The sequence below is a fragment of the Falco rusticolus genome, chromosome 4, assembly GCF_015220075.1.
Source record: "Falco rusticolus isolate bFalRus1 chromosome 4, bFalRus1.pri, whole genome shotgun sequence".
NCBI lineage: Eukaryota > Metazoa > Chordata > Aves > Falconiformes > Falconidae > Falco > Falco rusticolus.
The window spans coordinates 35,168,920-35,185,002 of NC_051190.1; the positions used below are offsets into that span (position 1 = coordinate 35,168,920).

Sequence of the window (16,083 nt, forward strand, 5' to 3'; positions counted from 1 at the left end):
CGAGCAACCTTGAACTGACAGCTGCAGAATGACAGGTTATCTGCTAAGAAAAACCCCATCAGCAACAGAGTATCAGGCATCATTTTCCTGTACTTCCCTTAAACTGATCTATTCTGGATCAAGAGAGGAAAGTTGAACTTCTATGAAATTTAGACCCCTGTTTACAAGACCAACAAAAACATTTTACAGGTTTAAACAAGAAAAAGCTGACAAGTAAGTTTCTGGCTTTCATTGCTAAAAAACCCAATGACAACCAAGCCACAAGAATCAGTATATCAGCTGTTAATTATAATAAAGGCACCAACATGTGTAAAGTTTTTTTTGTTTAACACTGCTGCTGCTGCTCCTTCTCCTCTGTTCCAAATGCTGTCCACATATGACCTTTCTATGTCAGCAAATATAAGTGGTTTTCTGATCTGCATGCTCTTTAAAAAAACTCTGGTCACAAATGCATTCATAAATTGATACCTTTCCAACTAAAGGAAGAGTCTTAACTCTTAACTTTTATCAAGCTCACTCAGCGCCACTCTCACAGCACCTCAAACTCTCTCCTCCCTAGCTCTGCCACAAACACACTGAAAAAGCACTAAAGACATATCTTACAGTGCAAAAGGCTCCAGTTCCAAGACACGGGCTAATTTACTGCTTATCTAATGCATGAAAGCACAAGCCACAGAACTTCTGAACACGAAATTACTCCTTACATAAAAAGACCAGTTTTCCTTCAGAAGTCTATTTCAGGAAAACTATCAGTGTCCCAGTGTCCTCATAAACAATGTAAGCATAGCAGCTGTTTATGTCATACAGTATCACTTCACAATGTCAGCTAATCATCATAATGAATTAAAGAATAATAATTTTATTTTCTTAATAAAAATCCCATCAAGCCACATTATAGCCTTAGAAGATCCTAACATGTCTGTAAGCAGCTGAGGCTGGTGGATCTCACCTAGCTACAACAACGTTAACTCAAATACAAAACATAATGTCTTTCGACAAACACTGGAGAAAATACATTTATTAAGGCAGACAAAACATACCCAAAAGCCTCAGACAGAACTCTACACAACAACAAGGCAAGCAGACCCCAATCCCACCAAGCTGGTCCCTGGATTTTGTGTGCAAGGCTCTGCCTTGCCTTTTCTCATTCATTTTGTTTATCTCCTGCAGTTTGGTTCCATATGAAGAAGTGCTAAACCTAGAACATTGTGTGGATGTAATGTCTTTACTAACAGAGAAGAGGCTCCACAAAAGCTTTCTGCACCAACAGGAGCAAAACAGGCTCAGTTTTACACAAGTAGACATCGCTTGAATGATTACAGGACACTAGTTTTCAAAACAAAACAGGAGATGAAAACTTGCTTTTCTCCTAGAAGTGAATGGAATTACTTGCTTTCAACCCTTCCTCAACAACCAAAAACCCAACCAGAAAAACGTGGAAAAAAATTTCCACTAAGTTCCCACCGAGATGAACTAGGAGTTAATTTCTATCTAAATTAACTAAAAAAACCCATAATTTATCTTCCTGTAAAGGACATGATAGGAGCTTATATAAATGCAAGTAATTTATTTCACATTCCCTTAAGTATAAACAAGAACCTCAAAAGTTTCAGATTTTATTTGACTTACAAGCATCTTCTAATGAATTAATAACTGAGACTTCCTGTAAAACCTAGCAGAGCACTTTTGAGAGGGACTGTAAGGAACTGTTTAGTGTGAATTCACTTTTTATTTCACACCTGCTATTCCTTCTTCAGAAAAGCCCCACTGAGGATTAGCCTTGAAAACTCAAAAAATGTCACAAAAACTCAACCTCTTCTTCCTTTGGCAATTTCAAACATGAAAAGACTTCCCTAAATGTGATACTGCATAGTTTACAAGCTCTGAAAAACTGAAACTACTCCAAAATTTTATTCAAAAGAAGGGGAAAACAGCAGACTTTCAAAATGTAACTGCACTGAGACCACCATTGTGCGAGTGTGCATATACACAGATTGCTAGGCCAGCAAGACAAAGTGTACAGTAAATTCTACAGCTGCCTTGACACTTACCCTGTTTACCTAGAATGACAGATCCTCACCTCATTTTTCTTTTTGGCACACTGGTATTGAAGCAAGGTATACTGCACTCATACACCAGACAAATGATACTCTAGACAAAGCTATCACAGCATGTCAGGTCACAAAAAAAGCTTCCCAGTTTAAACAGGCCCTTAAAGTCACTGAACTCAAATGCAAGCAGTGCAAAATGTTACTCCCAGCCCACTAAGTTTTTTTAAAGCTTTTGTTGTCATCAACAGCTATTAGTAAAATAGTAACTTTATCTTACACAGCTGTACCTTTCTTTATATGATGGATGGGATAGTCATTCTGAGATACTAAGTGATGCTAGAGAAAGCAAATATGAAACAGGACCCTTCCAAAAAGGGAGTCTGGTTCAAAGAAAGCAAGAAACAGCGAAGTTCTGTAAGCAAATCCGATTGCAGTGAAGTTAATATGGTAAGTGGGGGCACAGAGGTAGGTTAAACGGGGCCAGAGGGAAGAAGATGGCAAACTTGTTGGGCTGTTGACCTTTCACAGTAAGTATTAAATAAAACCAATCTGTTTAATTCTCAGACAAGAACTTTCAACAATAACATTCCTTGGGTGTGCAAACAAGAAAAATCCTGGCCAGCAAAGCTTAAGAAGATTAGCATACGGTCTTTAAGGGTCAATCAGGTCCTTTCAACCTGCAGTCTCCCCCACAATTTAAAACTGAGTTGCCCCAAACTGAGCACCACCCTCGCACAGAAAACACATCTCTTCCTTGAAGTAGAGTTTGCTGGTGCTAGGAAATCCCGCTGCTCCACTCTCAGGGCCTCAGCACCAAGCAAAACAGCTGATGCCACCACATAGTTCACCACAAGAAAGCAGTAACACATGCTACCAGGTATCTACCCATCACCCAGCTCTGAAAAGCAGAAGAGTGCAGTCCACAAGACAGGAAGGACAGCAAACAGGCGATATCTAGAAGCCCAGTGAAACACTGCATATACGTAGGTATTTTCTGAAAATCCATTACAACCTCAGCTTCAGACAGTATCAGCAATGGAAATACCAGAAAACGAAGCAGCCAGAGTACCTATAAGCAGCACCACAACTAGCACTGCTACCCTCCCCGCTACTATGAACAACGCAACAACAAAGTGGATACTTGTTTACGAGGACAAGTTGAGCAAGGAGTATTTTTCCAGACACATCTTAGACCAACCGGAATGCACAATTGTTATTTTGCAGGATTAGAAGCCTCCAGAAATCAAACAACCACACCCACAGGATCTTTAGCTGGAAAAAATGAAAGGCAGACCACACGTGATTTAGAGAAGGATGACAAATCACAAAACCATCTATATTCTTATGAACCAATGCAACAAGTGAAAAAAAATGTATGAGTTAGTTATGACACACCACAAATATCAGAAATGGCTGTAGTATATAAAGGAATTGTAAGCAGGTTTATAATAAAAGAATCTGTCATCAGAAACCCTAAATAACTAGTAGTTTCCAACATCCTAAGTGTTGTTCTTGCTTCTATCTTATGTTTCGAGTCCACAGTTCAAAGAACTGGCAGCTCTTTTTCACAAAACTACTACTCTCTCAAGTCAGTTTTTCCACAAACTGAATTCTGAAGCATGTATTCTCTGAAGCTCTTCAAATAAAATGTCTCATTCCAGGATAGGGAAAAAATAAGTTTGATAACAACTCATAATTGAGCCATTTCTAAGAAACCTGAGCTGAAGGAAGATAGGAACATAAGCAATACAAAAGTAGTTTAACAGAGTCACTTTTAATCAGTTGGAAAGCTAAATATCTTAAAGTTATAATGATTTTTAAAGTATCTTCTGAGTAAGATCTTAATGGTTCTTGAAACAAATACAATGCATTTGTTGAGACATTAATTTATTTTTTTTTTACTAGTAAGGCGGCTCATTAGCTCGATACTATTTGACTATCAGATGCACATGCCAGCGTTTCTTTGAACAGTCTCAGAAAATGCATGTTTTCCTCTTACCTCCTACAATGCCTTCAGTGGCTCTCACCCCTTTTTTTTCTTTTTGAACTCCCAGGTCTCTCTCCTCCCTCTCTCCACACAACCTCCTTCTCCATGCAACCTGTTTCCTCCTTGGAAGGATTTTCAATACCGTCCTGCCCTGGCAGGGCCCGGCTCTCGCTGCTGCCAGCAGCTGTGTGCTCTACAGAGGAACTCTGAGTCTCAGCTGAGCAAGACCCACGCTGCCCCGTTTCCACATTACTCACTTTTGCGTAACTGGTTTTGACTTCACCCAGAGTAGGCTGCGCTCACCGTTCTTTTATTAAAGAAAGGAGAAAATATTGCCATGCAAACGCGGGCCTGCACAGACCGTATCTTTGGCCTCCTTCACAGGACTGCACACCACCCTTCGGTGCGACGGCAGCAGCCGGTCACCGTTACTGTAATTACCCACACAGCCCCGAGGAACGCAGACAGCCGCCAAACGCGGTCGGCAGAGGCTGCTCCGGTCACCGCGGAGCTGGCTTCCAGCCCCCGGGCAAGCCCTCACCAGTCCGTCCCCTCTCCCCCAGCATTTCCCTGCCGGAAACCCCGCACACGAGGGGCGCCGGCTCCCGCTCCGCCACTCGCCCGCGGGGGCCACGGCGCCCAGCCGGAGACCAGCGAGCCCCGGCCCCCCACCCGGCCCGCGGCCGCTTCGCGCCGCCGCTCCCGCCCGCGGCCACCGGGGCTGCCGGCACGGCCGGGGCGCGCCGCTCCGCTCAAGGTGAGCGTCGGCACGGGTGGCTGCCGCTCCCCCGCCGCCTGGCACGGCCCCCTGCGGCTCCGCCTGGGCCGGCAGCCCGCCACCATCCGCGTCCCACCCGGCTGCCCGCCATCCCTCCGCGCCACCGCCGCGCCGGGCCCCCGCCGCCCCATCCCGCCGCTCACCCAGAAGGGCTCGTAGGTGTCCGCGCTGCAGAAGCTCTCGATCCCCATGGGGCGCGGCGAGGCGGCCGCAGGCTCCGCGGCAGCGCTGCGCTTCCCCTCCGCACCTCTCCGTGCCCGGGCGGTGGCGGGCGGGGACGTGCCGGCAGCGCGAGCGCCGCGCCCTGATTGGCTCCGTGGTCACGGGGATGCCGAGCCCCGGCGGCGCCGCCGCCCGCGCTGCGCGGCCCCGCCTCGGGGGGGGGGGGGGGGCAGGGAGGCGCTGCGTACCCCGCGCCGCCTCGCCGGCCGTGTGGCTGCCCGTCGCCCCCGCGCAGCCGCCGGGGGAGGTGCCCGGTAGGCTGCGATCCCGGCCGGAGCCCAGCGCGTCCCCGGTAGCGTGACCACGGCGGGAGCCTCGCCCGCCCAGCGCTCCGCCGCCTCGCCCCCCCGCCCATCAGCTGCCCCTCGCCGGCCGCGGACCGCACCTGCCCGGCAGGCGCCACGGCATCCCCCTCCCCGCGGCGCTGCTCTAGCCCCTGGGGACAGGTACCCCACGCATCCCCCGTGGAGAGGCACCGCGGTACCCTGCCGGCACCCGGGCCCCGCGGGACAGAGCCACGGCACCCTGCTCCGGGAAGGCCACAGGAAAAGCCTGGGCTCACGCTTGAACACTCGGCTTTGCAACGTGAACTGCCAGTTAAACTGGTTTCAAAGCCCTGAACTAGTTCAAGTTGGCTAGCATGAGCTGAGCCAAAACAGCTTCATCCGCAACCAAGTCCTCACAGAAACAGGTACAAGTTGCAATAACTGCAGCCCCTGTGGTTGCACATGGTCGTGCCTTGCCACGCTCTTCACGTCCTATTTAAAATGCATTGGTTAAACCCAGGGACAGCATCGACGTGCAGCTGACTTACCTAACCTACTAGCACAGGCCAGCTGGAGGACAGATGGCGCCTATGTAGGAAGGGCATCATATGCTGCAGGAAAGAGCGGGGTGGTTACATACTACCCTACAGTAACATCTGAAAGCTTTAATCACACAAGTTAGGTAAAGCACCTCAATTAAAAAAAACTTTTATTCATATTTCTGTCCTGTTTTGTGCACACTCTACATTTATCTTAAAATCATATTAAATACCTTAGTGGAATGTTTTTTTGATATCTCAGTGCTCACTATGTCTCCTGTTGAAAAAGTTACATCACAGTTTCCAGCATCTGTTATCCTACCACCCCTCAGCTGTAATGAATACACTACTTTGTGCAACATATAATATAAACTATCCCATAGTTAAGAACTTAGCTTTTTTAATAGCACTATTAATAAACTAGTAAACCAGAAAAAATAAAGCCTCTAAGAACTTATACCTTTACACCTACTCTGTGTCCAAAAACAGAATATAAAATTATAGTTGAAATGATACATCAGAAAATTGTTTAGGATATAGAGATCATATGCAGGGATTGTTCCAAACAAGATGGTAAATAAGCATGAAGGAAGGAGGGTCAAGAAAAATTTTTACCCACACATGTTTTTCTCCAGATACTATTGCATGCTAAAAGACTAACAAAACTTAAGTTACACTTTCAGGATTCAGACTTTCCAATTACGTCAGTGTAATAATATTTTTCAGCCTCAAACTGCCCCTATATCAATGGTCATGCACCATATTAATGATGTTTCTCATCAAGTAAAGATACTTGGATCTGCACCTCTAATTAGTACCGTTCCAATCAATTCCATCTCCTTCCCTTAGAAACTCTAAGCAACACCAACACCAACAAAGAAGTAAACCAAAGTGCAGTCAAAATACAGAGTAAATAATTAATATGAAGGGAAGCTGAGGAGTTCAGAAGCAAAATGCAACAGACTCAAATTATTTGTTGTGGAGGAAAAAAAATAGAACTGACATAAGCCCAAACCTCCAAAGAGATACAGAACCAAGATCTCATCAGAGTACCAGAAAGTCACTGAATCTAGATTTCACAAACCATTGTTATAACAGCATCTTTTAAAACACAGTTTAATACATACAATAAAACTGCAATCTTACTTAGAAAGGCATTTCCTTGCAATCAGGGGGAAAACCCAAAACCTTAAAATTCTATTTTGATCTCCAAACTTTGCTTTGTAGGATACAAATGAAAGCTGGATAGGAAACACAGGGGGGGAAATGGTAACAACTTATCAACTGGAAATGAGGCGTAATAGAACACTGACCCAGAACAGCATGGAGAAATTTGGAAGGACGCAGAGCAAAATGTTTTGACTGTGAAAACACCACGCATGTTAAAGTTTGCTCATCACCAGAGTTGCACTGGAGATCCCGGCAGCAGACTTGGGACAGAATGAGGCACTTTCTGCTGCTGACTCATGGGAAGTTACTGCTATGTTAAAGGAATGGATTAACTTCACCATTACTTCTAAAGAACTGCTTTTCTCCTGCATATTATTTGCTGTCCCCTGACAGAGACTCTTTGGAAGCTCATAATATAAATATTTGCTTTGAGAGAAAATGTAAAAAAACCCAACCAAACAAAAAAAAAATCCAACAAAACCCCTCACACCACACTTCAAGGCCCTAAACAGTTTGCTAAGGACAACTCACATCTTCCTTCAAGCCCAAACAGGCTGCTCCATCTAAGCCATGACTAATGCAGTTTGTTCTTCCACACTGGGTGCATTTCCTTTGGAAAATACTCAATCCATCCACAAGTAAACACTGTTGACTCATCCCGGCCACACGAAGCACACACGCAGGCCTCCAGCCGCAGCGGGGCTCCTCAGGCTCCTAACCACCCACCATACAGTTACCTTTTGGCAAGGCCTTTTAATTAAAAGCTTATTTTTGGCGAGTCCTTTTAATTAGTTTGTCTTTCAGGGATTCAGTACAAAACTTTGCTACACATCAGGGAGCAACGGGCTTATTTTCCATGTTCCCCCCCCCCCCCCCCCCCCCATAAATCACACTGACAAGCTTTGAAATTGGAGAGAAGACAGCACAGCAACCCTGACGGCAGCCCGGTGCCCCCGCCCCACCTGACAGGGCCGAACCACGGGCAGGCGCTGGCAGGGTGCCGAGCGGCACCTCCATGCACACCACCCAGGCAACGCTCGTTATTTTATCTTTTTTTTTTTATCATTATCATCCCCTGGCAGCACAGGGGATCCCCCCCAGGCCAGGGGGCGGCTCGCCGCGCGGAACAGGCCCGGTGCCCGCCCGCCGCCTCAGGCAGCCCGCCTCCGCCTCAGGCAGCCGCGGGCAGCGCGCCGTCCCCGCTCGAACCGCACGCCCCGCCCCGCCGGCGCTCTCCGATTGGCTGATGCGCGCCGCGAGGCGGGGCCGGCGGCCGCCCGCTCCCCCCACTCCCAGCGCGGCGCATGCGCAGTGCCCGCCGCCGGGCTGCCACATCCGGGTCCTCGGCGCGGCCGCGGGGCGATGGCGACGGTGGCGGAGCTGAAAGCAGGTTGTGAGGGCGGAGGGGTGGGGGGGAGCATTTCGTACCGCCGAGAGGGTGGGCAGCTGGCCTTTAGTTCAACACCCGGGCTCCGCTTAGGTACCCTAGGGCCCGGCGCTCCTGGCCCTCACACTGCCAAGCCCCCACACGAGCTCGCTGCCCTTGGCATTTATTTTGCTCTCGTTTTCACTCCTATAAAATATCTTGGTCCAGTAGCATCTTAACTCTGAAACTGCTAGAACGGGTGTTTACTACCAAAGAAATACTGTTCTGATTTCTTTGAAGGCTTAACTTTTATCCGTAATGTTCCTGCTGTTGTTACCCACTGGCACGCATGCAGGTGTGAATATCTTATCTTTATTTCCCTGTGAATATGCCGAAATTATGTTTATATTGTGGATGATAACTGCTGCTTGGAGGTGTTTGGCTTTATATTAACAGATCTTTTTATGGTAATAGTTTTAAAGGACACACTGGAAAAAAGAGGTGCTCTTGGACAAATAAAAGCAAGGATCAGAGCTGAAGTTTTTAATGCACTGGATGACCAAAGTGAACCACGGCCACCACTGTCCCGTGAAAATTTCTTAATCAATGAATTAATTCGTGAATACCTGGAATATAACAAGTACAAATATGCAGCATCTGTTTTAACTGCAGGTACTGGCGCTGATTTTTTGTTGCCATCACTGTATTAATAGACAGTTACTGTTTGGTTGAGTAATTCCACTGATACTATGAAATTAATAAGCAGGACCAAGCTGCACAATCTTGTCTTCCCTTGGAAATAACATAAGAATGCTCTCTCCACAGCTTTACTTGCAGTATTAAGTCAAATCGTACCATTAGTTTTCAAGAAAACTTACTCTTTGTTCCTTATACTTGAGTTGAATGCTTTGATAGAGTAGCTGATGAAAGAGCAAGAAAACTTCCTAGCAGCCTGCAAAGTCAAAATATCTATCTTGAAATGTCTGCTTTTGTTTGGAAAATTACTAACAATATTTGTAAAGCATATATTACATTTTTTATCTCATTGGCATTTGGGTAAAATAAAACAACCAGAAAGACTACAAAGGAACAAAATTTCTTTGAGGAATGAGTAATTTTAAAGTTATATGTACATAAAGTAGTTAATAGTCTGAATTCTAGCAGTTCTTGCAATTCATACATATATACTGTGTCAGAAACGAGGTTAGATCTCCTCAGCTTAAATAACAGAAAAAGGAATATGAATAAGATCCATATTTTTTAACAACTGCATTTAAGCATTACTGTTACTGGCTGTGCTAAAATACCAATATGTGAGAGAGTAGCTGTAATTTATATGTAATCTGCTGTTCTGTAGTTGTACTTAGATACAGTAATACATTTGCTATTTAATTTGAGTATTTTACTCCCCCTTGAGAAGAGGGAATGGAGACAGTGTATATAGTAGTTAATGTATGGAATCTGCTTGATAACAGTACTTCTTTAGAGAAAAAGAGTTGCCTGATTGGTGTATCTTTGTAATGCAAGACTTCTTTAATGTTTTTCTTAGATTCCTTTAAAGTGAAGATAAAAATTGTAATATGCTATTTTAAATTACATGAGTATGAAGCGCTAATGTTTTAAGTGAGTTCCCTGGAATTACAACATGCTGCTAGATATGAGTAGTCTACAAGGGAGGTGTGTACTCTCATGTCTTTTGAAGTCTGCTGTTAATTGGTGATGTTTTTCTTACCAGTGTTAAGAATTTTGGGAAAATCTCTTTTCCAGAATCCGGCCAGCCTGAAGTGCCCTTGGATAGACAGTTTCTTGCTAAAGAGCTGAATATAGTCGAAGACACAAATGCAAAATCAGTGTAAGGAGTGATTTTGGAATGCACAATATATTCTGTTCTGCATGTATTTTTCTCTTCGGTGTTATTATTAATCACGTAGAAATGTTCTCGTGAGTTGAAATGTGAATAGATCACGTGCCTGCTCTAACGTGCTGGATTCAGATTCACAATGTCAAACACGGGGCCATTTTCAAACGTACTCCAAACTAACATTTCATTCTGCCAACTCTGCAGCATTCTCCAGACAGCGTATTTGCACAGTGAAACACAAATTTCTTACCAGTACAGTCTTCCCTGCAGTCAGAAGTAGAAAACAGATACGCTGTTTGCCTATCAGTGAGTGGCTTTGTAGAGCAAGAGCGAGGTTATTGTACTCTGAGATTAGATAAAAGTTCACAATACACTGTCACAACTGCATTAATGGGTTAGGGTACTGAAGCAGGTTTAAACATGTTTGGCATTCTTTGTAGCTTGTACTGTCAGAATCCATCAAGTGCTTAGGAAGAATCAAGTTTGGGATGTGCAGTGATGGACTGGGCTATAGCCTGCCAATGTCTGATCCTTTGTACTGTGTGAGTGGGAATGTGGATCTATGTTCATGTGCTAAGCATGTTCCAGTTCTTCACCTACAGGGGATCTGGAGCTTAGTTGAGTGTCTCCTAGTGCGAGCTTTTTAAGAGAGTATTGGTGTTCAGGGTGGGCTTAGGTCTGTGATTATTTATATAATGATATATATCATCAATGTATTTAATAATGAGATCTGTATTATGCCAAGAATCATAATATTTTAAATAATTAAAGACATCTGTACATACTCTAGAAGTAAACATTAAGATCTCAGAAGTTCTGAGGAAAGGGTGTTTTTCTAATGCTCAATATTTTATGGACTTAGGTTGTTCTTCTCATTTCTTTCTTAAGCAGACCTCTCTTGTATGGAATTCTCTCTCATTTCTTACATGGTGGTAAAGAAGAAAGTACCCAGAATACCCTTCCAAAAGTGTCTTTGCGGAATTATCCAAAGCAGAACCTTGGCAAACCACCTACGGAGAGAAATCAAAAAGGTGGGTGTGGTGTCATTTCATTAGTTTTATTTGTGACTAGATTTTCTATACGGTACATATGCCTACAACAGCATAAACATGCAGATGGACACAGTGTACCTCCTCTGTGCAAGGAATACTTTGAACTGACACCTTTGTAAGAAAAATTCTTCAGCGGAGCAGTGTGTATACCTCAAAAATCCCGTTAAGCTGTGTGACCTGACCGTACCTATTGCTCATGTGTTTGTTTAGGAAAGGTCCTGCTATACCCAACTCAAGAAAGACCCACCCATGATTTCTAACACTACCTGTGTATGTGCCTTTCGTTAAGTAAGTGACCAACTTACACCAACACTTAGGCCTGCTTCTCTCTGCCGGTATGCTGATGCAACAGCATATATGGCATACAAATCCGACTGCCCTCAGAAGTGCTTGACTGGTCTTGAAAGGTGTCAGCAGTAGAACCTTCTCTCTTATACAAGAATGTATTTTATTTATAAAGCAGACATTTTAAAATAATCCAGACAGCCAAATTTTTATAATTTTTCAACACTGCAAGGCACTGTGATGCTCCTGTTATCCTGTGGTAGCTGTAGCTACTTGTTAGTTACTAGGCGCAAGGGGAAAAAACAAATTGCTTGGCTTTATTCTATTAAGACTTTTGGACTGTTACAACCAGAAAACTCATTTAAATTGGACAATTTTGCTATTCCAGTTTGCAGATTGTAGAGTATCTGTTATGCAATTTATAGTTTTAGAAACAGGCTTACTGCTCTCCAGTTGCTGGTAAAGAGCAGAAAATATTAATATCCCAACTCTCAGTATCAGAAAGTTCGTCCACCAAATTGCTTTACCAGTTCCCTAAAAGTTAAACTGGCCAAATTGTACTCCCTTAGGCCATTACAAATCTGGAATGGGTCAGCTAAAGACACTCTTATTACATTGGCAATTTAATACAAGAATTTAACCTGAATTCTCAGTGAAAAATAGTGGGCGTATCTCCCTGTTTCTCATCTGTTCTAATTTCCATAGAAAGTTCTTAACTCTTTAGCTGTCAGGTCTGTATATGGGCATAAATCTTTTCTGAGGGCATAATTCACATCCCATTGACTGCAGAAGCTTTAGCTCTGATTCATTGCTCTGTAGCAGAACACTGCTAAATCTTAATTTCCCTTTCTGGTCTGCTTTTTGATTTACAATTAATACGGCCTAAGCTACAGAATGAAAGCGTCCAGTTTTTTCCTTCAATGTGTCTACTTAGTGTATTATTTCACTTTCTACTGTGAGAATTTAGGACTCTTGTGTTAGTACTCTCAACTATTTATTTTGTATCCAAAATTTGGAAAAATACGAGGCCTGAGATACTACTGACATCTAAAAAGTGCGAGAGAAGTACTAAACACCTTTTCTTAACAGCTAATTCATTGAGGCAATGTTGTTTCCCTTCTGCCAGAAGAGGGGGCTGAAGAAATAAATTTTCAATACCAAAACTGATAAATTATCTCTTTGTTAGAAAATAATTATTCCTATCAGAAATGTCTCAATTTTTAAAAACAAACTCAGTGTATGGAAGAATTGTTTTTAAAGTATAACTTTGTACGTCAGCTCTGAAATCGGTTCTGTGCAGGGTCACCTTGCCCTGTTGGCTCCAGTATAATTTCACATGGGATTTAATTGTTTAGAGTTCATTACAAAACTCAGGATTAATCATAAGACATGACAGCACATTGCTTTTTGACCTAAACAAAAACATAACAGCTTTAAGGCTTTTAACTTCTAAGTAACAGTAGCCTGGAATTACTGCCTGCATGTATATATGGAATATGTCAGTGGAGACCAAAAGGCAGTGGGTTTAAAATACTAATTCTCTAGCTGTTTTAATTAGGGTGCATATTCTGGTAATCAAGTCTGTCCATTAATTCAGCCCTCAAAGTCTCATTTTTAACATCTAACTTTTCATATTAGAAATTATCTTGCTTATTTAGTTGAATGAATATGCCAACAGACTGGGGATCCTGATAAGACACATGGAATCTGGTGTTTCTGTTAGTTCATTCACTATAGCCAAGGTGGAAGCTGTCTGAAATGCAGTCTTCAGTGATGTAAAGCTCTTGCCTCATACAGTTGCATGGAAAAATTTGTTCGTAAAATTGCCCAAGTTTCCTATGATGTTACTCTTTATCAAAGTTGATAATAGTAGAAAATAAGAGTTATAACTTTGCATCTCCGCATGCCTGAAAGTATTTATGTCTGTGTTTCATTTTCAGATAGAATTCCAGAACCTGGAAGGATGGCTGGCATTAGCATCGAAGAGCCCCTTGTTTTACAAAATACTAACAGATAATATCTTTTATATGTTAATTTCTCATGTGAAGTTCTGTAAGAGTTAATTTAAGAAATTCTTCTTTGCATAAACTTCCCTGATATGTCCAGTGGGACCATTTCAGCATGTTAGGTCTACCCATGAGACAGGGTGACAGGGTCATACTTACTGTCAATGAAAAAAAATGGTAGCAAAGGCTCTCTTCCTCCAGCACTAATCAAAGGAAAACTGTATAGGCAGACAGATTGGTGAAGCCTGTGTCTAGAATGGGACCTAAAAATATTGGTTTTACTTTATAAAAATTAATAAGATAATGTAATTTCTGCACTTTCCTTATTATGTTAGTCTTTGTGTGTTGTCTGTTTCTGAATAAAACTTCCCAGTTTTGTTCTGTGTGGTATTTTGAAAGCATTAAAACTAAACATTTTAATCATTCTTTAAAAAGAAGAAGCTGCTACTTGCAGATAAGTATGGGAAAATAAAATCTGAATAGACAATTAAAGTGCTTTAGAGGAATAGTTGTTTTTAATTCTCCGGAAACAAGGACTATATTTATCTTCATGCCAGCAAACAAATGAGGGTAAGTCTTTTCCATCTGGAGTTGCTATAAATTGTACGGTGTAACACTGAGTATATGAGAGGGGGAGGAACTTCTTTTTTTTTTCCCAAATTACATGAAACTCAAAAGTCAGGCAAAGCTAAAAATAAAGTTGCTAATAGACTACTGATTCCCAGAACTGTTTTTAGCTGAGGTATTTACATGTTTTGAAGTGGTATTTTATTTTAAAAGCCAAACTTACAGGGGTACATCAAAAATAACAGGTTAGCTATTTTTCTTTACTCATTTTAACAAAACATAAATGCAAACATTTCCAGTGGTACTCAAATCGTATAAATACATTTTTAGGGTTGTGTTCTTTAAAATCTTAATTGTTAGATAAGTGGTACAGTAAGTGGGGGGGAAAACAAAAGAAGAAGAGAACATGGAGCTTGTGAATATACATGAAAGGATCCCGAGCTGTACAGACTATGAAGTTTTGCCTTTATCTTGATTTGACCCAGTTAGCATTACAGGTATCTTTTTTTATTATTTTGATCAGCAGCCTAGCCTCTACTCTAATGCAAAATTGCAGAGGACAGTTACGGGTTGCAAGGAAAAGTTTCATTTTATCTGTTTGAAGCCCCAGCAGTGAGCTCATCCCCTTCGTGTGACTGGCAACGCTGCCAGCTCCCCATGTGCTGATTTCTTAAGTATCTCAGGACTGTTTCCAGGAGGGGAAGGTACATGTTTCCAAATACACCCCAGTCAAATCCTTTAAGTCTTCTGTAGCTTGGCATCAATTATAATTGACAACTGGGTCAAGCACATGAATTTATCTCTGCCCTCAGTGTTTGCTCAGTGCTAATGCCACCATCGGGTGCAACTACTTGGCTGAAGAGCCATACATGTAAAAACCACCGTGGGTTTTTTATTCTGCCTCGGTGCTAGGGTCTGTCCTGCCATATTAATGCACATATTCACAATCACTGATCTCTCACTTCATTTCTCTGCCTAAAACTGTAGTAGAAAAATGGTCTTCTAAGGTGTTACTTGCAAATTACCTTCATTTTGGACTGAGCTGAAAGTGCCTCTATGGAAAGTTGCAAAAATAAACTTCTGAACAATGCAGGTATGATTGCTCTGGCCACAGAAATCCCTGAATTTTTAACTTTGGTTTTCCAGAGGTTAAATGCTAGACTCCTGTTTCTCCATAAACCAGTGGCTCAAGTTGTTATGCATATTTGGAACCTGAATTTTCTTTTCAAGGGCAAGGGAAAAAGGCTCTGGGAAACACAGACGCTGTAACCTATGCTAACTGAATCTTTCAGCATAACCAAAGCCATCACATCTGCTTTCTGTCTTCCCACCTTAGATCACATAAAAGCTGCCCAGGTGCCATGGAGCTCCCCGGGAAATGGATTTTTAGTGGGAAAAATGAAATACTATTTTTGTTGTGGTTGAAGAAGGCAAAGGGATGTTTGGTACTTGCCCTTTCCCAAGCACGCAGCTCAGCAGGCTGTTGTATGGTCTCCGCAGCCATGAAAGCAGAGGCTGTTGCCAGGATGTCCTTCACTGGGCATGGAGGCAGAGGTGTGTATCTGAAATCGGAGAAGAAATTTGTTTAAGACAGAGGGAATCTCGGGACTCTTTTTTTTTTTTTTTTGGGGGGGGTGGTGGTGGGTGGGGTGAGGAGGATTGCAGCTTCAGCTCATTGCCAGGTGGGTGGAAGCTGGTGTGTTTGCTCTCGGTGCAACATGCATTTTGCCCAATTCTCTGATACCCCCACAGTACAGATTTGGGGTTTTGGAACAATTTATTGTTTCAAAGTATAATCATTGCACAAGCAAAATCAAATTAAAGCGTATTTCCAGTGATACTTACTTGGACAACAAAGCTGTGAAATATATACTGGTCCCATCACATTATTAATGGTCTAGCATTTATTGACCGCACATGAAGTGAGAGAGTC

At 42.8% G+C, this 16,083-nt stretch overlaps 2 protein-coding genes across 12 annotated transcripts in view; one reads left to right on the plus strand and one right to left on the minus strand.

Annotated features, from left to right (window-relative positions):
* Positions 1-5,916, minus strand: part of LOC119147101 (multidrug resistance-associated protein 1) — a 57,497-nt gene extending 51,581 nt beyond the window's left edge. For 2 of the 4 annotated variants that reach the window (XM_037385661.1, XM_037385659.1), the window contains exon 1: positions 4,960-5,103. In XM_037385661.1, coding sequence (XP_037241558.1) covers positions 4,960-5,007 — 48 coding nt within the window. In that variant the 5' untranslated portion in view covers positions 5,008-5,103. Of the gene's footprint in view, positions 1-4,959; positions 5,105-5,852 lie in introns of those variants that run through there. The other 2 variants (XR_005103947.1, XM_037385662.1) reach the window with 2 other exon arrangements.
* A 2,408-nt stretch (positions 5,917-8,324) lies between these two features.
* Positions 8,325-14,439, plus strand: CEP20 (centrosomal protein 20). 8 transcript variants are annotated; one of them, XM_037385665.1, is made up of 5 exons: positions 8,325-8,403; positions 8,854-9,051; positions 10,147-10,231; positions 11,129-11,271; positions 13,518-14,439. In XM_037385665.1, exons 1-5 carry the CDS (start codon positions 8,376-8,378, stop codon positions 13,592-13,594), a joined length of 531 nt encoding a protein of 176 aa, XP_037241562.1. In that variant the 5' UTR covers positions 8,325-8,375; the 3' UTR covers positions 13,595-14,439. The 8 variants fall into 8 exon arrangements, with proteins under 8 accessions (XP_037241562.1, XP_037241563.1, XP_037241568.1 ...); XM_037385666.1 differs by having other exon boundaries at positions 11,132-11,271; XM_037385667.1 differs by lacking the exons at positions 8,325-8,403; positions 13,518-14,439 and adding exons at positions 8,414-8,734; positions 11,503-13,507.
* The last annotated feature ends 1,644 nt before the right edge of the window (positions 14,440-16,083 follow it).

Coding starts and splice junctions, on each gene's coding strand:
- CEP20 (XM_037385663.1), top strand. CDS start 8,698: ATGTTCCTGCTGTTGTTACCCACTGGCACGCATGCAG. Junction 8,735..8,853: donor ACCCACTGGCACGCATGCAG/GTGTGAATATCT, acceptor TTATGGTAATAG/TTTTAAAGGACACACTGGAA. Junction 9,052..10,146: donor AGCATCTGTTTTAACTGCAG/GTACTGGCGCTG, acceptor TCTCTTTTCCAG/AATCCGGCCAGCCTGAAGTG.